The sequence below is a fragment of the Cyrtonyx montezumae genome, unplaced genomic scaffold (genome assembly GCF_038088225.1).
Source record: "Cyrtonyx montezumae isolate F1298 unplaced genomic scaffold, pur_monq_1.0 scaffold_8, whole genome shotgun sequence".
NCBI lineage: Eukaryota > Metazoa > Chordata > Aves > Galliformes > Odontophoridae > Cyrtonyx > Cyrtonyx montezumae.
In genome coordinates this window covers 52,696,788-52,722,882 of record NW_027072089.1, presented here as the reverse complement: position 1 = coordinate 52,722,882, position 26,095 = coordinate 52,696,788, and the positions used below count along the sequence as shown (strand labels likewise).

The following is a 26,095-nucleotide window of genomic DNA, read 5'->3' as shown; positions in this document are numbered from 1 at the left end:
TCAGAAAAGGAGAAGAGTGAGCTCTCTCCTACCAGGCCAAAATTTACAATACAGGCCTGATTTCTGAGTATATTAGCTTTAATGAGGAACCAGTTATTTTCATTTTGACTTGTGAAAGTAGATTTATCTTCTTGAATCTTTAGAGTGAAATACAAAAATCAATTTTATCAACACCAGAATTGCTACAGAGAGTCTAGTTTTTATTTCCCTTTGTTTTTGTTTTTGACACAAGTTCATAAGGTTAAAGAAACCAGATGCTTCTGGCTTAAGTCCTGTCACACTGAAGACTGTATTTTTATTTCTTCCAATATTAATTCCAATTAAACTTTCCAATTAAAAACATAAGACACTTAGCAGGAATTTTAGTGTTATTTATTCACTCTGTTTACAGTGGAATTTGTTAAGCATTTGCTATAAATAAATTGTGATAAGTAACTTACTGTAGAAAAAAAGTATGACTGTTCTCTTCAGTGGAAAAACTACATGTCATCTACCTGGATTCTGCAAAGTCTTTGACATGACCCCTTTCCACATCTTCTCTCTAAATTGGAGAGGTATGGACTTGAAAGATGGACTGTCTGGAGGATAAAGAACTGGTTGGCTGGTCACAGCCAAAGGATTGTGATTAACTGTTCTGTGTCTGGGTAGAGGCCAGTCATGAGTGGTGTCACCCAAGGGTTGGTCTTGGGACTGGTGCTCTTCAACATCTTCATCAGTGACATAGATGATGGAACTGAGTGTACCCTCTGCAAGTTTGCAGATGACACCAAGCAGAGTGGTGCAGTCGATACACTGAAGGGAAGGGAAGTAATCCAGAGGGACCTGGACAGGCTGGAAAAGTGGGCAAGTTGTTGCACTTGGGTCAGGGCAATCCCGGGTATTTATAGAGACTGGGGAAGAACTCCTGGAGAGCAGCTCTGTGGAGGACTTAGGGGTCCTGGTGGATGAGAAGCTGGACATGAGCCAGAAGTGTGTGCTTGCAGCCTGGAAGGGCAACTATATCCTGGGCTGTATTAAAAAAGGGGCAGCCAGCAGGGAGAAGGAGGTGATTCTCCTCCTCTACTCAGCTCTTGTGGGGTCCCATCTGGAGTACTGCATCCAGGCCTGGGGCTCCCAGCATGAGAAAGATGCAGAGCTCTTGGAACAGGTCCACAGGAGGGCCACTAAGATGATCAGAGGGTTGGAGCATCCCTCCTATGAAGAAAGGTTGAGGAAACAGGGCTTGTTTTGCTTGGAGAAGAGGAGGCTCTGGGGAGACCTTATTGTGGCCTCCCAGTACTTGAAGGGAGCTTATAACAGGATGGAAAATAACTGTTCACATGGGTTGATAGTGATAGGACAAGGGGGAATAGTTTTAAACTAAGTCAGGGAAGATTTAGGTTAGATGTTAAGAGGAAGTTTTTCACTCAGAGAGTGATGACGCACTGGAACAGGTTGCCCAGAGAGGTTGTGGATGCCACATCCCTGAAGGCATTCAAGGCAAGGCTAGATGTGGCAATGGGCAGCCTGGGCTAGTGGTTGACAACACTGCCCATGGCAGGGGGATTGAAACTAGATGATCTTTGAGGTCCTTTTCAACCCAGGCCATTCTATGATTCTATGGATCATGTAAGGTGTTCTCGGTATAATTCTTACTCAAATACATACTCACATGAGTGCTCTCATAGAAACAGGTGGGATTATGTATGTGGATAGGTTTTCATCACTTTCAGTATACAAAAATGAAGTCCAAATAAAGAGTATAAGCCAGACTCAAACATCACAGAAGTAACTGAAAGCAATTCTTGATTTTGAATTTCTTGGAGAAAGTCCAGACTGTATTTAGATTCTATGAACAAAATTTCCTAAGGGTTTTCCATAAGTGCAATACAAAAACTAATGCAGGTTTCCACACTAAAATTTTATTTGGTCTGATTTGCTTAATTATAATTATACCAATTGTATTTAAAATTTGTGTTGTCTAAATTTTCTAGGTCAAGAACCACAAAACTAAGTTTCATCCAGCTAGAATTCTATCTGCAAGCTTTTTTTATTCTAAGCAAATTTAAATATCCAATTGAAAAGTTTTAAAACATACCAAAATCTAATACTATTATTTGCTGTTTAAAAATTTTTACTTCTCAGTTTTCAATATCTTGTGAAACAGTGCTAAATCACATTCCAGATAATGAAAATAAACAATAAGTTATAAGAGGAGAAGCTGTTTTATTTTCCTTTGAGTGAAATCATTCTAACAAACAGATATAGAATGAAATTTGGCTTTAAAAAAAGGTGTGGAAGCCAATTCCTCACGCAACGGTAGGTTTGCCAGATGCCAAGTGACCCATCAGGCAGCAAGGACAGCCAGTGCATAGCACTGTGAGAGCATGACTCTGTCAGCTAATGAGGGCTCACCACACCATCTATGCAGTGGCTGAGTGTTGTGCATGGTAGCTCTACCAGACCTGCACCATTATACTGTAGAATATGAAATAAATATCGTTGGTGATGTGCTAGCACTGGGAAAAGTGAACACCCAACTTGTTCTTATATGCAAAATTAATTAGACAACTAAATTACCACTTTTATCATAAAAGTGCAGTCAAGAACTGAAAGAGTGCAATGACAACCAAACAGAAGAAAAACTGTATAAAGAGAAGCCAGCCCACAGCATTTTAAGGTATCGTGTGCAGCTTGTGTTCCTTTAACAGTATTATTCAGTGTTTTAATCTTTTCAGATCTTTACATGGGGGGTTTTCATGGGTAGATAGAGGATGACAGAACCAGAATCCATGTATTGAATTGCTTTTTCTCATCCGAAATACAGCCTCTAAAGAAATCCCACAATCCCTCCATCCTGCCCCCTCTTACTCTACAGAATATTTATTAACAGATCAACTCAAACTACTAATTAAGTTAAATTTGACTGCTAAATAACTCCTGAAGAGCCAATATATCCAAGGTACTATGAGCACATGTTCATTTCTCCTCATATATCACCAGCTGTTATTAATTAAATTCTAGTCACTTCAAACTGCAAGTCTGAAAGTAATGCCATTAGGCAAACCCACTGTATTTAACAGTGTGTTTGGATGCTACTTTATTGTAAGCAATAGTAATCTAGATATAAGTAGACACAGTGATAGTTACATCATTTTAGAATTTGAAAAAAGAGAGGAATGTGAAATGTTCACATTTCTTGAATGTAAAAAGCCTTGTCAAGTTCTGCTGAACAGAACTTGATGGATTATTCTCTGAAGGAAAAGCCTTGTCTCTGTAGGGGGCAATATACCTTTTCAAGCTCAGAGAAGATCAGAGCAGCAGCAAGTGATTTTTCCCTCTGCTACAACTCTTCTCGCCTGTCTGTTGTGGTAGGGTGAGGGTTGGAGTGATGCTCACAATCTGCTTCCTCACTACCCACCTTCCACCCACATGTGTGAAGCATCTGTGGGCTGATGTTTCGACAACCAGTAGGCCTCCGCAATGCAAAGACTACCAATACAAGCAGGTATTAGAATACAAGTGTATTTTCCACTCCCTTAAGCTTCTGCACAAATGTACTGCATTTCATTAGTCATAACCACTGCAGCAGAAAGTTCAAAGAGATCTTCATTATAGATAATGAATGATACTATTGCATATTGAAGTCTTGCAATTGGAGGCAAAGAAAATAGCCCTCTTGGTATATTACTTAGCCCATTGATAGAACTGGATTTCTCTCTCCTGAAACCTACAATGCCTTCTCAAGTTTCAGCCATCACAGTACATGTAAAAGGAATGAAAATCTTATGTTCTGAAATATTTATTTGTCCCATGTTTCAGGGAAAGTGTGAACAAAATCTGTCTACTTCTACAAAAGCAGAATGCTTACATTTTTAATAATACACTTCCAAGATGTTGCCTCCTGCAGAGCCAGTTGGTATGCAGATTGAGTGAGCATCCAGTGTATGAACTTCTGCTCTCGTTTAAATTGCACTGAATTACAAAGGCCATTTATGAGAAACAATAGATACAGCAAAGAACGAACAGTGTTCATTTCTCACCTTTCATGTATGTCATAACATTTACTATTCTTCCAAAGGAAGTGCTCAACAAGAACATAAAAGGAACCCTAATGCCTTGTCATCTTTCTTTTGTCTTTTTTTTTTTGCATTGTTATTGCTTTCATAAAAAATAACATTATATAACGAATGTTTTTAAGGTGACCTACTAGCACCTTTTTTACGACCAACTTCTGAAAAGTTATTTTCTTTTTTTCATTCATGTAATTTAACTGTAAGTCCATAACAATGATTAGAACTTCACTTTGTCCTTGTTGGATAAGGGCTGAGGAAAAACAAATGCTGTGCCCTTTAATGAGTCACCTATTGAATTCACAGCTCACCTGCTGATTTTAATTTATGTGATAATTTACAAAACAAAACACTTCATGGCTTTCATCTATATACTGCATGAAACCGTGTAATACATTTTGTTGGACTTGGTACTCTGGTTTGTGAGCAGTTTCTAGCTTCCCATCTAAATGTAAATTGTTTATGCAACAACTTATTAAAAGGGAAATGAGATGAAATCCTTAAGCTCTTGATTAAGGAATATGTTTATTACAGTTATGCTTCTTTAAAAAAAAAGTGAAAACAATACGATTAGTTACTGTCTACATTTTAAATGAAATGATAATTTCAATTTTCTAAAAGATACAAGTTAATTTCAGCTTGAGAGTAGTGAATCATCCTCCTCCCCAAGTCATGTTAATTACAGCATTTAAAGTCATAAGTAAATAGCTTAGAATTTATGTATATGAAGGAGATTTGGACACCAAAAAAGATGATAGGTATATGCTGCAGATTTGAAGGTAGTCTAATCAACAGTTCATATATATGATCCTCTGAATAAATTCATCAAGAGTAGCTCTTATTCCTAGAATTCCTTTGTTTTAACCTAGAAATTCGTACAGCTAGCTTATGTAGATTTAATTGGGCATCCTGAGGTTGCACAAATACATACACAATCTTCTTGGAAGAAAAGCACTAAAGAGTCCTGACACTCATTAACTACTGAGAAGCTACATTGAGCCAAATTGTTTATCCAATTTTATGCAGTGATTCTGGGAATAATTTTCACCAGGAGTTTACAAACTGACTAAAAGAAACCTGGTTTATGTAAATTTGGGAATCCCACTGTGGTTCCTGACAATTGTCAAAATGAAAAGGAGAGAAAGCTACCAGCGACACTAAAAAGCAATTTGCATGAATTCTGGTCAAATGGAAAGAAGTTAATGGATGCAGCATACACTCGCCTTGTAAACTGTAGATTTCTCCAACGCTGTTCTGCCGGGTGATGTGATGCCAATACGCACTGCGAGGAAGTGAGATCGACTTGGATAATGTCATTGGTTCAGACAGACTGGTCTGGAGCTAAAAGATAAAGCAAACAAGGGGAAGATAACACATAACTGTACTTGATAGATAAATCTAAAAACTGTAAATTGTACCAACATCATTATGAAGGGACTATTCACCGAATTACCACAGAAAGGCACTTGAAATTATTTAAGCACTTTATAAGCACTAGCATAGTGAATGCTCAGGAAAAAGCTGCAAACATACATAATATAATAATATTATAATATAACTATATAATTATATAGTTGGTGGTTTTTTTTTTTTTTTGTCAGAAGTTAATATTAGCACATAGAGGTATGTCTCTTTTTGTTTTCAGCTACTTTCCTGCTGCTTCTTTGTTATAATGATGAACTAGAATATCTCTGACATCTTATAACTTTCTACAGTCATATCCCTTTCTGGTCATTTAACTGGTATATTGGATTGAATATCCAGAAAGATGTTAAGAAAGAATCTGAAATAACCAGCAGAGAATTAGTAACAAAGAATCACTCCTTTCCTAATCCTCTATTCAGGCGGAGGCGTCTCATCACCAGTGGCAGGCTACAACCTCCAGAGCAAATTTTCCATTTTCAGTGACTTTATGTAACTTAAGCCATGAATTACATAATAAGTATCCACGTGCACAAGAGCTATAGCACAGAAACCTAACAGGAGGAGTGTAAACTTTATTAAAGACAGCTCTGTCTCCAAAGCAGATCTGAAATGAGATACTAAGCTACAGGAAAAAAAAAAAAGAATAACAGAGATTTTGCATGCTGATAATCTTTTTGGATACACCTGTATTTCTTATGCTTTCTCTGTCTTGAAGAAAGGAGATTTACCTGCAAAATTTGTGTATCTCTGGCTTTAAAGACTATAGAATGCAATAAATAATTCTTATCTAATAAATTAAGATGACTGTGGAGCATGACATTTCTTCAGGAGATGTCTGGAATGATCAACACGAGAAGGATCAACTACACTTAAAGATTTAGTGTGGAAACCTTCTTAATAGCAGGAGTAGAACCAGGATGTTGGTCTGAAAGGGTATGCCTTGAAACTCACATTTTCAGAGTCCAGCTACAAAGCAAAATATATTCAAGGCCTGGATCATTTGCTGTAGGCTAATGCTTAACTCTGAGGAAATTCTCATTCAGAAGCATAATGCAAAATTCAGAAATCCATATTAATCTGTGCAAATACATGATGTTCAGAAATATTATTAACATATTACAAATAAATATTAATAAAAAGCCTATGTCTTTTAGAAAAAGAATCCAAAGATCTTCAATTAGTTCATTTTCAATCACTAATACACACTGATGTGTGGCAGATATGTAATTACTTCAGTTATTGTTTTCTTGAGGATTGTCATCAGAATAACCTCCTTTCTACAGCTAATGACTTCTCAGCTCATTTGTAGCCAATATTCCATTTCATCTGTCAGTGGTGCAGATAATCACTACAAGCCATACAATATGAAGAAAAGAGCGTAAAGAAACATTTTGATCATTAAGTTCAAAAGCTTTACAATTCTGTTTTGGGGAGACTTATGAATGTATGTTTTGCAATGTGGAGAAGTTCTTTTATTATGAAGATCAAGGCACTATCAAATCTTCTAAGAATTATTCTTTAAGTTATGATATCATCTTATTACAGCACTGGTAACAGGGGTAACATTGTTATAATAATAAATAATAAATAAAAATGAATAAAACATCATGTAACAGAGATGACTTATTCATGGTTTGTTCACTTAAAAGGTAAACTTGAGTTTAAGGCAATAGTCAAAACTCATTACTATTATGCATTCTATACAAATTCCAGTAAAGGGAATCACTTTGACTATGGTTCATTGTCTCAAGGCTAAATCAATGGAATAAGCAGAAGTGGTTAAAGTTCTTATTGTTCCTGATCAGATGTAATTAGTTCTTGCCTGATCTGACCAAAAATAATGCACAACAGCTGTACATATTAAAAAAAAATCATTCTTACTATAAATTAAGAACTACTGTAGTACATTGTGAGCATTCACAGTATTTTGTTTTTTCAGATTCTCTAACTAAAGAACAAATTTTAAGATGACCTTTTGTGCAAGAAGTATCAATATATACTAACTACAGCAGGGCTAGGTGAACTAGATTTCTTTGGGGACACCATAGAGAGAAAAAACAATTTACCTTTTATGAAAATACCATCCACAGAAAACAAACAAACAAACAAGCAAAAAACCCTCCAAACCTTCAAATACATCGTTAGCTTTCTTATGAAATCAAGAACTTAAAATATAAACATGATTAAAGACTTTATCATCTTATCTATCATAGAATGGATGACAATTTGATTGTACATTATTTTGTCTGGAAAAGTATTCTAAATAATTGCTAGATCATTATTAACCATGATTGCTTTTATTAACTTTCTTTATCAGTAAAAAAAACAACATTATAGGTCAAATGTACATGATAATTATGATAGAAGGCTCACTCCTTCAAACTGCTATTTGCAAAAATATTGTTGTGTTCAAAAATAAAATGGATAATCTAAGGACAGACAACCTGCTTTCTGTAGAGAACAGCTTATGTGATAGACTGTGGGTGTTCCAAATAAAAATCTTGATGCAAACTGGAAGAAAGTAGGCATATAAAGATGCATACATTCAATTACTTATATGTTATTGAATAGCTTTTATTATGTAAATTACTACAGGTTAAACAAGTTTTTAATGTACAGAGATGTACTGTTTCAGAATCCCTTTTCCACAAATGTAAATAAACTTCTATTAACACTGTTAAAACAAGTAATTTGCAGATTATGGAAGATGAACCATAATTGTTAACTTGTTACATAATTAGTCAGTCAGATTTGAAACTTTTGGTGTTTCAGACCAGTGAGAGCGATCACTCTGGGTGAGTTCAGAGAGTTTATTCTAGCTTTTCTTCTTCCCCTTCATCTTCTTGTCAACTATACAAAACAAATCAAACCAGAATTGTCCTTAGCATTCTTCTGAATTAGCTAACTCAGATAACATTTCCTTATGGAAAAGTAATCTTTCACAAAATTGCAGAATCACAGAATTGTAGGGGTTGGAAAGGACCTCTAGAGATCATCTATCCCAACCCCCTGCCAAAGCAGCTCCCTAGCCCAGGATGCACAGGTAGGTGTCCAGGTGGGTCTTGAATGTCTCCAGAGAAGGAGACTCCACCACCTCTCTGTGCAGCCTGTGCCACTGCTCTGTCACCTTCACTCATTTGTGCAGAACTTCCTATGCTTCAATTTGTGGTCATTTCCCCTCATCACTACACACTACTGACAAGAGTCCGACCTTGTCCCTTTGCCTCCCACACCTTAAATATTTATAGAGATGAATCAGATCCCCACTGAGTCTTCTTTTTTCAAGGCTGAACAGACACAGGTCTCTAAGCCTTTCCTCATAAGGGAGGTGTTCCATGCCTTTTTTATCATCTTTGTGGCCATCTGCTGGACTCTTTTCAGGAGATCCCTGTCTTTTCTGTACTGTGGAGCTCAGAATTGGACACAATACTTAAGTGAGGCCTCACCAGGGCAGAGTAGAGGGGGAGGATCACATCTCTCAACCTGGTGGCCACGCTCTTCTTAATGTACAACAGGATCCCATTGGCCTTCATGGCCACTAGGGAACACTGCTGGCTTGTGGCCAACCAGTCATCCACCAGGACACCCAGGTCCCTCTCCTCAAAGTTCCTCCCCAGCAGACCATCCCCCAACCTGTACCGCTGCATGCTGATATTTCTCCCTAGCTGCAAGACTCTACAATTGCTCTTGTTAAACCTCATCTGGTTCCTCTCTGCCCAACTCTTCAGCCTGTCCAGGTCTTGCTGAATGGCAGCAAAACCTTCAGGCATGTTCATTTTCTCCTTTTCTCTAAACATGTAGATTGTTAGTTTCCTACACAATTTATTTTGATCCTCAATTTAATATAAATATAGCAATTCAAAAATATTTTAGAGAATTACATCACCTATCTCCTTAGGCTTATTTTCAAATTACAAAATTAAATCATCAGCTCTGTATGGAGGCCAATGTTCTATTGTTCCTTACAACTCTGGTGCGTTCTCCTCAAGAGCTGGCAAAACACATTCAGATGCATCAGCATTAAGTGTTCAGAAAGGGTCCATAACAGAAGATATATCACAGTCACACAGAAGAAGGAAACATGTTTCTCTGTGGATTAATTATTCTTAATCTTTGCTAACTAAGTGTAGAAATATAGAGGAGAGCAGAAGCTATACAACAAATCAAGCTTGCTAATATAATAATGTAGCACTAACTAAAGCATACATCTAGTATGATTTTGCTACAGATATTTCTCAATTCGATTGAAATTTCAAGAAATGATCTAGATTTTCTTGCTCATGTTGTGAGGAAGAAAGTCAGATTGCAATTAGAATGTGGGAGAAAAACATAAATACATACATCAAAAACACACTAACTCAGATATTTTTGGTGAGAACATTAAAAAAAATCCATCTCTGAAACTTTCATTATCTGATAAGAAACCCCCAGTACTTCTAGTTTCCTACAGAAGCTTTCTTTGATAAGAAACATTTCATATGGCGGACACTACATTCATTTCTTGATTATCAAAAAAATCCTAAAGTCATATGAAGGTTACCTTTGCCAGAGACAATTTTATAATCCTTAAAGAACCATTTGATTAAAATAGAAATGAAAAAATATCTGTATTGTCGTAAGTTGTTCCCCATATTTTTCATTATTGTTCTTTCATGAAAGGTCTTAAGTACTAAATTTCTGTTTTAATTCTGTTTTAACATAGGGCAACTCCATTGATTTAAACAGATTTGTTATTGTCATGTCAATAATGAACACAATTTCAAGAACGGAACCCGTGCTATGAGTTATGTTTTGTTTAGTATATTATTCAGTAATTTTCTTTTTGCATTAGAGAAGTCAAAACCCAGAAGGTGACAGGAAATAGATTTGGCTTGGGGAGAAGAACAAATCAATACACATTTCTATCAAATTTTTCGCCTGCAATAAAGACAGTTTATTTTTACAGATACAGTTTGGAAAGAGGTTAGAAAAAGACTGGCTCATTTAACTTTCTCATTAGTTTTTAAAAATAGCAAGATAACCAGGTCACAGAAGAAATAACAAGAACTGTGATCTAGAAATATGAATATTATTGCTTAGATTTTTTTTTCTTTATAACTCTAAAGAAGGTTTCTCTGCATATTATACTTTGAAGAAGAAAATGAGTGGAGTAAAAAAATAGATTTCAAGTGTCTGTAAGTTGACAGTAGAATAGCATGGACTCATTTGACCGGAATTCACAGAGCCAAATTATTGGAGTTTAAAAATCACACAGCCTAGAAGGTAGCATCTACTAAGCATAAGTTAGGGCACAAGTAAGAGGGAATAAGTAAAATGCTTTTTTTATTATTATTTTTTAAATGAGTGCTAAGTAACAGCTACGAAACAGGCATCATGTTTGCATTTTTGCAAAACAGACACTATTGTACCATGTTCATCTTGTGTATAATGATACATAGATCTGTTCTACATAGATCTGTTACCAATCTGAACTGTGAAGTTGATTATTCCTTCTTAAGTACAGTCATTTTCTTATGTTTCTGTTGAAATTATTTTGCCATTGCAAACAATATATTCAACTTGACATTTAAAATTCTTTTTGAACTCTGTCTTTTCACTCATCCAATTTAATCTTGTCTTACAAGATCTGAAGTTCAATAATTATATAGTATTTCGATCCAGGACTTCTTATGAAAATACTTAATAGGATACAAGATATATTTCTATGACAGTCCAATCAGAATATTACGCTCTTTGGTGATCTCTTATTAATCTATGGTTACAATTTTCCTATAATTTTTCATTCATAGTCACTCAGCTTGCTTACAAAATAGTCATGCTTTTTTTGGACTGAGTTCATTACTTAAACTTATCCATTAATAATATAAACACTTACAGATACTAGCATACTATTTCTTTTCTACATACTCCTTTAAGTTTCTTTTTATATTTGTATCCAGATTTCTATTCCTGACACAATGTTGGCAAAGAACTTCAAATATCTCATAAGTCTTCTGGAAGGACTTACAGAAAAGCTAGCTGTGAAAGTCATTTCAGTGATTTCAACCTTTTTAATGTATTTCTAGCAGTTAGGTTTTCAGTAACAATTCTAACCTTGTAAAGACCTTTTGGAGAGTTTTGTAATCAATTATGGAGGAAAAAATCTCAAAATAATAACACCGCTTTGCAGTGCCAAGCTAGATGGCGATTAGTCTTTGGCTGTGGAATATTATATACGAATAATAAAACAATGGGGAAAAAAAAGCATTCTGAAGGGAGATTCAGTAGGGATGACGTTTCTGGTTTTTTTTTCTTATCTCTTTGGCCACGCTGTAAAGAAAGATTTGGGACATTTTGCTCCTTTTCTGGCAGAAGAGTTTTTTTTTTCTTTTCTTTTTCTTTTCCTTTCCACTAAAAGGAGCTCATAATAGATCACTTTGTTGTCTGATAGAATGGATTAATGTTGGACAAAACTAGCTGGATTTTATAGTGCACTGATATTATATTTGCTGAATGTCAGTAAGGTGAGTGTCCTCCCATTCCTGTTACGAAATTCTGTCTTTGTTTTTTCTTTCATTTACTGTTCATGGAAACTGCTAATTACTGTGAGAGCAGAAGGTCGAGTTCTTGAAAATTTAGAAGGTTTGAGCTATTGTGTTATAGACCTAAGCTGTATTTGAACTATTTCATCAATTTTTTATTGCACAAAACCATTTACTAATAACGCAGGAGATGATGCTGCTATGATCAGAGTTGAGACTATTTCAAGCTTGACAATACAGTACATAGCACACCTATATAGTATACCTATACAGTAGGTCTTAGTGAAAACAAATATAAGCATATGTTAGGAGTCTCTATCAAATAGGAGCAGTCACTAGCAGGTTTAACTAATGTATGTATATATAATAGAGTATCCATGAATTCTATTTCACAGACATTATTTGCAGACTGATTGTCTTTTCTGTCACCATGTTATGGGAGCTTTTATCAAAATAGAGACTGGTGCTGAATAACTCAAAAGAAAAAGATTTTGGTGGACAGAATTTTGGGATTATTATTATTATTATTATTACAGTCTCGTGTGTAACTGTAAAATAATTTCTCTAAGCAGCTGCACATAGGACAGAACCTTCAGGATTTAAAAGTAATAATACCCTAGGGTATTTGAAAGTGGATGGTAGTGATATACTTAAATGTATGACTATTTCAGATATACTTCAAGGTATAACTATTTCCAGATGCAAAATGAGGGAAAAAAAAAAAGAACACACTTAAAAACAAAATCCAAAATAACACCACCATCCCTATGTATTTTCTTCAAGTCAAAAATGGAAATGAATCATAGTCCTAGAACAATTCATCATATTGACTCACGGATGCTTAATGAAAGGCAGGTGGCATATAATGCATTGATATATATCTGCTTGAACTATGTTTTATTGCTTAACCTTCAAATATATATTCCAGGGGTCATTCATCTCAAGCAGTTCACCATGGAAATATTCATTTATGGCTTTGTCTCATTTCATAAACAAGTAAACTATGTGCATGATTATGAGTGTTGGTGATATAAAAAAGATGTGTAAATGATCAGAGAGCTAGGAAGAGTTTTGGTCTTCATTTAATAAAGGAGTTAGTAGTAGGACAGTCAAGTTCAGCAGATGCATTCCAGCTTGACAAAAAACTAGAGGAAAGCCAGTGCATCTCATATCTCCTAGAAGGGCAAGAAAGAGGACTGTAGGCTATTCAGCCTCACCTTGATCTCAAGGGAAGCTAAACTTGGACAAAATTTTCAGGCACATGAAGCACAAGAATATGACTGTTAACTACTCAGTATGAATTCACCGTAAGAAGGACAAGCTTCACCAGCCTGGTAGCCTTACCTGATGAAATGATTGGCTTGTTAGACAAGAGGAGAGCAGTACATTCAGCAAGACTTTTGACACTGTCTTCAATAAAATCCTTGTAGACAAGCTGATGAAATATGGGGTGAATATTCAGACAATGAGCTGGATTGAAAACTCACTGAACAGGGTCTGGAGACTGGTGATCAACAGCATGAAATTTAGTTGGAGGCCAGTAAACAGTGGTGTACTGCAGAAGTCAATAATGGGTCCAGTTCTGTCCAGCAGTGATCTGGATGAAGGGGCAGAGTGCGCTCTCAGAAGGTTTGCTAGTGACACAAAACCCAGAGGAATGGCTGATATACCAAAGAGCTGCGCTGCCATCCATAGGAACTCAGGCTGCAGAAATGGGCTGACAAGAACATCATGAAGTTCAACAAGAACTTGAACATCACGAGGAGCACTCTATGCACCAGTATATACTGGAGGCTGCTCAGGTGGAAAGCAGCTTTGCATACAAGTTCCTGTGGGTCCTGGTGGACACAGGGTTAAACGTATCTTTGGCTGCAAAGGCTCTAATGGCCTCTCCTGGGAGAAGTGTTGTCAGAAGGTCGAGGGAGGTGATCCTTCCTCTCAGCACTGGTGAGTTCACACATGAAACAGTATTCAGTTTTGAGCTTCTCAGTACAAGAGATACATGGAAATACAAGAGAATCCAGCAAAGGACCAACAGCATGGCTAAGGGACTTGAACATTTCTTCTGCGAGGAAGAACTGAGATCCTTAGTACTGTTTAGCTCAGGACTGATCTTATCAATGTATGCAAATATTGGAAAATAGGGTACAAAAAGGACAGAGCCAGGCTTTTTTCAGACGTGTCCAGTGTCAGGACACAAGCCAAATGGGCACAAACCAAAACATTAGAGGTTCCATTTGAACAGGAAGAAACACTATTATGCAGAAACCAAGCACAGGCACAGCCTGACCAAAGAGGTTGTGTAGTTTCCTTCATTGGAGATATCAAAGGTCATTTGGATGTGGTGTTGGGCAACCAGCTTCTCTAGGTGAGTTTGCTTGATCATGTAAGCTGGACAGGATGCCTTCCAGTAGCCTAATTTTCTGTCATTCTACAATTCTGTGATTTGCATGCCTAACAAAGACACTGCCTGAAGGAATAATTGTCTTCTTGGGATATCAGCCTGAGAATCATGGTATTCCAGAAGGTTCGCCTTCATGAGATGTGTCAAAGTTAGCAATAGTGAGGTTTGCTATCAGTGGCAACATACATAGCCTTGTCCTCCTTAGTCTTTCTGTTTTTAGCTGTCCTTGTTCTGCTGGGTATCCCTCTCTCTGACAAAGCTGCTCATGTCTGACCTCAAGCTGATATGCTTCAGAAAAGACTTCAAAGGATGTGAGTTTTTTTCATTATATTACTTGCCAAAAGGTATGTTATATCTTAAAGAAGAATTTGAGACACTTGAAGTCCTCAGTGTTTTACTTGAGAGTACTGGAAGGAGAGTCCCTTCTGACTTTAAAGAAGTTGCTTTGGCCAGTTTTAGATCTCGTATGGTAAAAGTTATGGCATCAAGAATGTCTCTTTGTGGACAACTACTTAAAAAAGATCTCCCTAATATAATGCAATAAATGTGAACAAAGAATGAACTCAGAACATCCCCATTTCGGTAAATATTAATAGAATAAGTTGGGAGCTGATAATTTTGAATCCTAAGAATTATCCACGTATCTGTGATTTTGGAGACAAAACACAGTTATTTGAGTTTCAAACTTTCTAATAAAGCAAATGTCTCAACAGCTTGCTTATGACTTTTTTTCTTATAGTGAAAAACTGTTTGTGTTTTTGTCAGTGGTTTATGGGCTGGTTCAGCCTGGTTCCATGACTAATGAGGCAGGGGGACTCATGGATCCTTGTCCCAGAGAAGGGAAAGGGAGCAAAAGGAAAAGGATAGGGAGATGGGCCTGAAAACAAAACAGTGACAAAGAATCTGACGAGCAAAATCTAATCTCCTAAATAAGATATCAGAATGCAAAATAACACAATATAATACAACATTATTGGAATTGAAGCTAATAAATCAAATAACGTGAGACAGAGTGTCCGAAACTGAAGATCTTACTCTAAAACTGAAGGTAAGAGGGTTAGGGAGCATGCACTGCTGAGATGAACAGCAAAAACGTAGCAGTCTCGGGACTTGTGCACAGTTTTATCTTTCCCTCCAAGTGAAAAATGGGAACGCAAAGTCCTCTGGGGTATATAGTTCTTCTCTTCTGAGAACCAGGAAATCAGGCAGACCACAGAACTGGAGCATTAACTCTTTAACTCCCACTGCCCTACATGATGTTATGATGTGGAATACTGATAACAAAAATCAAAAACATGATAGATTTCCAGTAGTTTCTTTAAGCTACTTCATTCATTTCAGTATATAGAAAACGCTGTTATCAATGAATTTTAATAAAATGACAATTTTATTAATGCCTGCTAAAACAACAATCATCAATATTTTTCCATGAATATTCCTTATTAAGCTTATGAAAGCATGACTCTAGTATTCAGTAACACATGGAGATCATATCATGATAGACGTAATTCTTGATACTACTTAATCTTAAAATTGTTACAATCATTCAAAAGTTATCCACATCCCTCTAAATATATGTATAAATATATATAATATCATTTGAACAGAGACAAGCCTATTCAAATCACAGCCCAAATTTTTGCATATATAACACGTTAGTGAAATTTTTGCTTCCTTACTGATGCTAGTTTAATAATATAACAGAAATAGCTGCAAATTATTAAACCAATTTGGAAACAGAGTGGTGTTTGTAAATTACTGTATCTCTCAACGTACTTGCGTCAGTCTAATAACCCTACAATTGGCACATTTTCCATTGAATTTCATTTTCAGACAATAATTCTCCTGCGTTTTTTTTTTTTTTTTCACTTTCTCCTGGCATAAATTGCCTAGTATGGTTAGGTTGTACTTGCCTGTTTCCATGTACTGGAAGCTAAGCTAAGGCACAAGAAAGATAGGGAGGTGATATGGGAGAACCGAAATGGCTTCACCAATGGCAAATCCTGCTTGATCAATCGTGTGGCCTCCTGTGAAGGTGTCCCCGTATCAATGGACGAGGGAAGAGCTACTGATGTCATCTATCTCAACTTCACTAAGTCCTTTGACATGATACCCCACAAAATCCTTCTCTCCAAATTGGAAAGATATGGAGACAAGTGGAGTCTCCCAGGGGTTGGTGCATGGAACAATACTCTTTTGTATCTTCATCACTGACATTGACAGTGGGGTTGAGTGCAACTTCATTAAGTTTGCTGATGATACCAAACTGTGGGTTGCAGTCAACACCTCAGAGGGATGGGATGCCTTCTAGAGGAACCTAGATGGGCTGGCGCTGTGGGCCCAGGTGAACCTCATGAAGTTCAACAAATGCAAATGCAAGATCCTGCACCCAGGTCGAGGCAAGCCCCATTACCAATATAAGCTGGGGAATGAAAGGATTGAGCACAGTCCTGTTGAAAAAGACCTGAAGGTACTGGTGGATGGAAAACTGGACATGAGCCAACAATGTGCACTCACAGCGTAGAAAGCCAATCGTAACCTGTGCTGCATCAAAATAAGAGTGGTCAGCAGGTCGAGGGAGGTGACCTGTCCCTCTACTCCGCTCTGGTGAGGTCTCACCTGGAGTACGGTGTCCGGATGTGGCGCCCTCAGTTACAAGAGAGACATAGACCTGCTGGAGTACGGTGTCCAGAAGAGGGTCACAAAAATGACCCATGAGATGCAACACCTCTCCTACAAGGACAGGCTGAGACAGCTGGGGTTGTTCAGCCTGGAGAAGTGAAGGCTGTGAGGTGACCTGAGAGCAATCTTTCAGTACCTAGCGGGGAACTACAGGAAAGACAGGGACAGACTCTTTATCAGGGTCTGTGGTGACAGGACAAGGGAAAATGGTTTCAAGCTTAAAGAGGGTAGATTTAGGTTAGATATAAAGAAAAATTATTTTATAGTGAGGCTGGTGAGGCACTGGAACAGGTTCCCCAGGTTCCTGCAGTTAATGGAGACATTGTCTCCAACTCCTTGGAGACTTTCAAGGTGAGGCTGGATCTGGTCTTGGGCAACCTGATCTAGCTGTGGGTGTCCCTGCTTATTGCAGGGAAGTTGGACTAGATAGCCTTCAGAGGTCCCTTCAAACTCTAAGGATTATATGATTCTATGATTCTGTAAATTCAAGCTTTTTGAAAATCACTATTGCCATTTAACAGAGTAATTCAATGCCTCACACAAAGATTTTGCTAAATCTCTTAGTCAACAGTAACTGGAACTTTCAACACTGTGGCCTAGAAGGAAATTATTAAAAATAAGAGGGACCACATGTTCTTTGTTTTTATAAACAAGAATCTATACGGATTTGGCAATGGATTTAGAGTCACAAAACAGAACACTGTAAAATCACACATTCAACAACCAGCCAGATGGATCCATATGAATCTTGCCTGGGTACCTGTATAGAAATAGATTCCGACAGACAAAAAGTCTAATGAGACTAGCAGATTTTTACCCAGAGACAGTCACAAGTAACAAAGTGGTGTATCTTTTTACGTAGCATGAAAAATTCTCATTAAGCTCTTGCTGGTGAATGCTGCAGAACTGAAATATTTTTGAAACACTTATTTCTGAATTTTAGATGGGTCAGCACTCCAAAACTTTTAAATATCTTCATTGCTGACAAGGGCAATGGGACAGATTCCATCCTTTACAAATTTGAGGGTTATATCAAATTAGAGGGAGAAGTCAAAAACTTGGATGGGACTGCATTCAGGTGCCCAGAATTAAGAAGGTATTAAGAAGGTACCTGGAGGTATTCTTGACTGGATAAAGCCTTGGGAAACTTGATCTAGTTTGATGCATTCTCAGCTTTGAAGAAAACATTAGGTCAGCTGACTAACAGCCATCCTTTCCAATATCAATTTTTCTGGTCTGAAAATCTGGGAACTAAAGAGATTTGCTATGCTAGTGTGTTAACCTGACATTATTCCACTTACTGTAGTAGCTGCACATCTTTATTCAATGTAGCTACAGTAGCAGGTGAAATAATGCCAGGTCAACAGTAAAGAGTCTGATCAGTCTGTACTACTGGCTTTTATATTTCTCCTGAACCACACTTCTGGCCAGAACAGAGCAGTTGATAAATATAAACTGTTAGTATGGCTGGAATCATACGGAGGATATCAATCATATAACAGCCATGACCCAAGGCTGAGCAGAAAAGAGATCATAAACAATCCCTGTCTGGGAAGACTTTGATTAATAAACATCAAAATACTGCTTGTACTTGGAAAAGGACCCATTTTTTTATATACTAAATATCAGTTGTCTTTAATCTAAACATAATCTGTCTTCGATCTAAACATAATCAGAGACATTATTATAAGTAATTGTCAAATTCAAAAATCTGTCATCTTCATGAAAAGGAACAGAAATAGGAAAGAGTAACTTGATGATAAAGGGTGAACTTCATCTTTTTTTTTTTTTTTTTTTTTTTGTCATACTAATACTTACTTGATGGTCCAAAGCACATAAAGCACAGGAGGGATTTACAGAGTAACTTTAGGACTATCATGAGAATTCCTGATCACCTCTCAGATTATTACATTTTATAAATCTTCCATTATCTGAAAAGCACTGAGTCCATCTGTAAATCATTGATAAAGAGGTTTCTTACTAATCAGAGACAAAGCCTTAACTATTCCCTTGTGTGATATAAAGAACTTCTGAACAGTGTTGCTGAAACAGAGGAAAGCTTTGCTTGACAGAAGACACGGAATGACAATATAGTTCCTAACACTGATGAAAACTATATGAAAAATGTGTTTTTCAGAAGTTAATTCTTATGTGTTCTGTGAATAAGTAATTGACCATGATCCAAGATTTATTTTGTTGTTTTACTGCTCCCAGTGTACAGCTGCTTACTCTGTGACCTTGGACAATTCATACTTAGTTGAATTTGGCCTTAATCTTTCTGTACCTCATTTTACTTATTAGTATAATTATTATAATAATACCTGTCTCTGGAGAGCAGAGGGTGACTTCATCAGCTGTTATTGTGGCTAATAATAATAGGATCACTATAGTCTACGTTAGTTTATTTTACAAGAAACGGTTTTCTCAGAATAACAGATAAGAGATTAATAATAAATCAAGCCCTCTGGAGAACTGTCCTGAGAATTACTTTTGTAGTAATACTTAGGTCAACACAACCTGCTTCTCTGTTAAGAGAGTTTAATGATGTAAACCTATCAGCACAGTTATATGAGCAAGCTGTTTAAAATGTGCACAGGGCTGAAGAAAACTTCCCTTCCATGCTAAATGTTTTTCCAGGTTTATTAAGGGGAGGACTGGGAATAGCCACAAAGGGTTCAGTCAGGCGTGCAACAACTATCATATAATTACAGCATCATTTCTAATTTATCGTTCATATCACCCATGGCTATTAGCAAATAAGACTGCTAATCAAATTGCCTATTTTGTTCATGGAAAGTTATCTTCCTTCTCACTTTCTTGCATTCACTAGAAACGAATACAAATTTCAATCTGAATGTCAACTATTTTGACAATTCTGTTAACATGCAATATTTTGCAAAATACAAGCCCATCCAAACTTCAGATATGCTTACGTCACCAACCTTCAAATTCACTTATATTAAAAAGTAACTTTGCCCCATTGCATTTAAACAAACTATGCAGACTCTAGTTACTCAAATCAAAATGTTTAGAATATAGCAGCTTTGCATTCAAGCACACAAACAAGGTGCTCAGAGAGAACAGAGAGAACAATGCAGGATTTATGCATGCAAGTTTAGGATAGATTTACAGAATGAAGTAGGGAATCAGTAGACAAGAAATTCTATTCTCAGTTATGAGATACTTTTATGAAACTTTTATTACAAACAAGTTTTGTTTCAGCTTCTGCATCATATCAGGAAGAAGGCAGATTTCAATGAGAGTCTTAGGTAGCACATTTAAGACAGAAAGCCAGATGAGTACTATGGCATTCTACATCTTACAGAAATTTTTAAGAAGAATGAAAATAATTTCTAGGTTAGGATATAAATCCATGTGAAGCACCTGGGTTTTAGATCCTATAACACTTTTTCACATTCAAGCTCATTCAGATCAATAGCTATGGATAAGAGTTCAAAATTCTGGCAGGCAAAGGAAGGAACTGAATTCATCACATCATGTTCTGAGTGACTATTGTCACTTCAAAAACATTCAAAACTCTAGTGTAAGCTCTAGTGAATAGCTTTAAAAAGGCAAAACTGCATTTAAATTACAACACCAATCACCAAAATCTCTGATACACTCTTATACAAGGACTTGCAAGCTCTGCTCTCACACCTACCCACAGCACCTATCTAAACACTTCACAAACCTTCATGTGGTCTGCAGTATTCATGATGACAAACAGCTCTACTCTCCCACCTGCTCTGTCACTTTGCACCAGAAGCTCCAACACTTTGTTACCATAGTAAAGACCTTTCCTGTCCTCAGGTTTCACTCAAACAGACAGCAAACATTCAATATCAACTACTGCATGCAGCTTCCTCCACCTCATCCTTCACCATACAGGGGATAACAGACTCTTGCAGCTGACAGAGGAAGGGCTAAGGAGAGGAGTAAAAGTCATGGACTTGTTAAAAAACGAACAGATGTTGGACAGTAGTGGTCATGGGAGTTCAGCTTTCACGGTATGGTGTTTTTTTCTAGGAAGTTAATGGCACCTACTATATAGTCCTTGAATGTTGCCACAGTATTTGAATGTCTATTATTAGATGTGAATAACAGTCTTAAAAAAATGTCAGTGAAATAAATCTGCTGTCAGGAAAATATTTTCTTTCAAATTAAATTAAAAAACAAAACTGCTCCAGACTGTATATTCACACACAAGAAGTACAACCATACTTTCTTCTGAAGTGGTGAATGCCAGAAATAGAGCTGCACAGTTCTAGGATTTACTTCATCCAGATAAACATAGTTTTCTAAGTCCAAAGATTAACAAATAACCTGGCAGAATTCTTAAAAAATTATCACAGAAAAATTAGAGTCATTTTTCAATGTCATTATGTGTTTAGTGAACCAAGATTTTTTTTTTTTTTAATTAGATACTTATGGGAATAGGTTACAGAACTCAATCCAAAAAGTACACAGATTCTGTAATAGGAGGAAAAAAGGGCAAAATTTCTATTTTTATTGATATCTTGGCAATATTTCCTGGTGGCCATAGTGTACCTGTGGATTGACAGGTCTTGCAGTAGAACACTCCCAGTTCTCTATTATTGGTTTCTACTGCAAAGAATAGCAAGTTTTATTTCCCTAGAAGTCTTTTCTGTCAAAAACAGTAAATGGTTATTTCAGTTTTAACTTATAAGTTCTGAAGACCTCTAGAACCAATAATCGAAGCTTCATAACATGTATGAATCAAGTAAACAACTGAAAAACAAAAAGCACGCAGATTTTTATATGCATACTAGTTATAAATTTTCTAAACATTGTACGGAAATCTTATATAGTAGTTTAGTATTTTCACAAATAAGTGGCCTGAAGCTATACTTCAGTTTCCAACAAGTATATGAGTTCCCAACACATTTCAGTATCACTCTCTCTCTCCCCCCACCCCCCCAATAAAAAAGGCACATCTTTAAGGCAAAATTATTATCAGCTGAATTATAATCATCTATTAAAAAAGAGAATACTAAAAAAGAGAAAATACAGACAGATCTTTATCTGAAAATCGTTTTAAGTACTAGCGTTTACCCAAATTTGCTACTGTCCCAAACAAAATGAACATAAAACATTATCACCATGATCATTTAGCATTTCAAAATCAATCAAGAAGAGCACCTAAGCTAGGAGTAGGTCACAGTCCTGTTGGGTTTGATTAGGTATTTGAGTAAACTACAGTGTCTTATGATTACAGTAAAACCAGTAATCATCTTGAAAACATATCTATGCCAGGGACAAGCGATCTCATGTTTCAAGTCCTTCCCTCAGTGTTCTAATTTGAAAAGGACATGAGTAGAAGAGAAAAATATGCATATGACCAACTACCTAAACTGTTTCAATTTTATATGTATGTTTTATTTCTTTTTTTCTTTAATCAGTTCTGTTGATACACTTTGTGCATTCATTATATGAATGAACCAAGATTATACATTTCTTCAATGTAGAAATGGCACTTTGATTTCCTTAATAAACTGCATTCTCTTTTCACAATACTGGATTATAACATACTACAATTTGTAAAAAAATAAATGGAACTTTAGACTATTAGTTACTTGAAATGTTTTAACATGTAGGACAGAACACACAGGCATACAAGAGTACTTTCTAATATGTAACTTCTAAATACTGGAAGAAAGAGCAAAGAAGGAATTATAGAAATAATTCTATAATATTATACATGAGCTGTTCATAACTGAAACGGTCAAGAAAAAGTAAAACAAAACAATGCAAAAATAATCAGCAATAGTATGGAGCTATAAAGACAGAGGATCAAAGAGCAAGGAGGACCCCCAGATCCCTGATCAAAAAATATACTCTTATTTGTGCTTAGATTACAGTTGTTAAGGGACATAAATATTTATATAGCATACAGTGAAACTGGTATTTATATTTGATAGAAGGAAAATAACTTATACTGAGTCTATTTAATATCTTCAGATTTTGCTTCAAATATGAATACCACAGAAAACCTGTTGAAGGTTCAGCACTCTATCAGGCGGAAGTAACAGAGCTTCCAAAACCAAAACAACCTTAACTTACTAGTAGATATATAAAAATCAACAGACTTTTGAGCTGTTGTTTTGTTTGTTTGTTTTTTTACAGCCTGCAGCTTCTACACAGCCTACAGCAGGCCACAAAGCTCTATCGATCTCCTTATGCAGATCACAGTGAAGATTCATCAGGAACGAGGTATATTATATGCTGTGGGGAGGATGGTGAGTCATTTCTGTTTCTCAGTCTGTTCTCAGAGTTTGATATTCTGTACCATATGGCCACAGACTTCATAAATGAGGTTACAGAGCAGTCATCTGATGGCAGAATGGAAACAGATTTGCTAAGCAACAGAGTTGTTAATCAATAGGTGGAAGATCAGAGAGTGATGATTCCACGGAAAGAAAATCCTGTATAATCCCAGATTCAGGTCTAAGCAATTATTAGGGCAGCAGGAAAATAAGCAGATATATTTATAATGGTGCTTCTTCCTGGATTTAGACTATTATCCAATCACTTTTTGCCCAGCAGAATGCAGTTTATTTTCCCAGCATTTCTAGTATTTCAGATATTTTTCCTTTTACTCTGGCATCTACTCATGGGTGCACTTTCAGCAATTGTTATGTGTCCCTAACCTTATATCTTGATTGTGAATTCCTCCCTTCCTATTTTCTTTTTGTGCAAAGTTTGTATATCCCAATTTTTCTACACATGGTCCTAGATCATCAAGTTTTTATGAAAAAAATCATCCATCTTTTCTAAAAAAAAACAAGCACAAAAAAAAAACCCCACAAAAAAGCACTTTTTATAGCTTTCCATCTTACTTAAATACATGCAGAGTCTGACGAGAGCATTCAACACAGCAAATTTTGTCATAGAAATACAAGTTTTTTTGAAGTTCCTTGTACTACAAATAGAGAGAATGCTCTGGGGAGTAATCAGGATTAGGAGTTGAACTCCAGAGTCTTGAATAGCCCATTGTTATTCAAACATACATGGACACATGCATGGTGGGAAAGGGTGCGATTATCCTCACATCTCTTTCTAGGAGCAAAGACACATTGAGAATTGTGGTCATCTCAGAGGAAAGGTTGGAAGGTCCTTTCCAACTTAAAACATCATATGATCCGTGAAAACAATGAAGACAAAGTTCCCTGGACCCTCCATATGTTTCCTTTTTGTTTGATATAAAGGTAGCTTCAAGCCACAGTTCAAAGTTAGCTTTCCATAATGATCATTGAAGATAATCTTTTTCCTTTTTGTCTTAAAAATCTCCAAACTTTTCAGAAGCTTCTTTGAGTACATGAAGATAATCTATAAAAACTACAAATTCTGAGTGTAAAATAATAAAAAAAAAAACAACAAAACTTTTTATGACCAAACTGCATTGGTATTTACTACGGTGTAAGTGTAACAATTGTCTGTCCTGGTTAAGAAAAACAGACCATGCCTGTTGTCATCTAGGTGTGTTTACTTTGGACTTTTTTTTCAGCTGGCTTCAGCTAAAGTGTTCAGATCTTTAGCTGAACCACAACTTTCAAGAAGGAAACCATAGACATAACATTTGATGGTCTCTACTCTTCCAAAAAGACACCAACAAATGATCATTGCACAGAATATGCTGAAAATCCATGACCATAAAAATACATAAAACCTAAAGATTGTTTTCTCTTAGCCATGCAGCTATTATCTTTATTATGGCTGAATATATGGACTGCCATTACTAAAGACTTCTTTGTTCATTACGAATTTTATAAGTTTAAATATTTTGGTGAAAGGATCTTACCCGTGCCTTCTGCTCCATCTCCATCATTAATCTTTCATGCTGCTCTGCTATTGCCAGTGTTGCAGAATGAACTTTCTGATATATCATTTCTCCTTCTCGTGTCTGAAAGGTGAACAGCCCTTCTCCTGTGTCACACATCCTGCAGTAAGAACAGAAGAAAAAAAAATGAGTACTGTGTAATTTTTATCTAACTATTATAAAAGTGCACACCTTGCAATAGAAAATGCCAACTTTTATAGTTAATCTCTGGGATTCAGAATATCTGCAGTTATTTTTACCACTGAAGAGAGACATATTCCAAGAGACATATGCAGAACTCTATGAACATAACCTCTAAATTCAGTTTTAATCATCCTCTGAACAGTAAAAAAGTTTTATCACAGAATAAAATTTGAGGTAATACAGTCAGCTATTTATGGCATTGTTTCAAATGTCTGCAGGGTAAGTAGGACCTGAATTTTATTCTTTTAACCAGTTGATTATAGTCATGCAAAGCATATCATGACATTGAAAAGCTGACTTTGACTTTTTAATATAACACTGCTCTTTTGGTTGATCCATTCAAAGAAACTGTATGAAAAGCCAATGTTACAAGGGTTAAAATACAGCTGCCTTGGTATGTTTGTGTGAGGCAGCATTTAAAGCTATCTTGATAATAACAAGAGACATTCAGTCTATTTGACAATAGGAACAGTAATTCTGTCGCATAAGAAGATTAAATAACAAAACAAAACAAAAAAAAAATCAACTCTTCTTTTGAGAGAGCAACTGCTGTTATCCTTATCTGTGGTATCCTTGCAGCATTGTTAAGAGACACAGAAGTATTATATATGGTAAACCCAGTAACAAGGCTGAGGAACAGAAAAAGTGCATAGACATCAATGAGTTAACTGTTAGATCTGTACTGTGTTAAACAGTGGTACAATTTGACATATTTATATTAGCAGTTCCATTACGGTATCTGTGGCTGATTTTTTTTTATCAAATTCCTCTTGCAATTTTAGAAATGGAACAAAATAAACTTCCTCCTGTAAAGATTTCAGAATTAACTCTGACAGAAAATTGTTTATTTGAGGTTCCAATGGATAGCATCCTTCAACAAGAGAAATATTTCCATTTACTCTAAAATGTCAGATTTTAAATTCATTTTTGTTTGCTTAATTATTTTAATGATATCTAATTTTTCTCATAT

The 26,095-nt window shown here is 36.2% G+C and overlaps 1 protein-coding gene across 1 annotated transcript in view; it reads right to left on the bottom strand.

Moving 5' to 3' along the window:
* The window catches only part of DOK6 (docking protein 6), a 238,195-nt gene that overhangs the window by 39,260 nt on the left and 172,840 nt on the right, over window positions 1-26,095 (bottom strand). The window contains exons 6-7 of the mRNA XM_065752981.1: window positions 24,904-25,042; window positions 5,276-5,393 (exon numbers count right to left, since the gene is read on the bottom strand). Coding sequence (XP_065609053.1) covers window positions 5,276-5,393; window positions 24,904-25,042 — 257 coding nt within the window. The remainder of the gene's footprint in view (window positions 1-5,275; window positions 5,394-24,903; window positions 25,043-26,095) is intronic.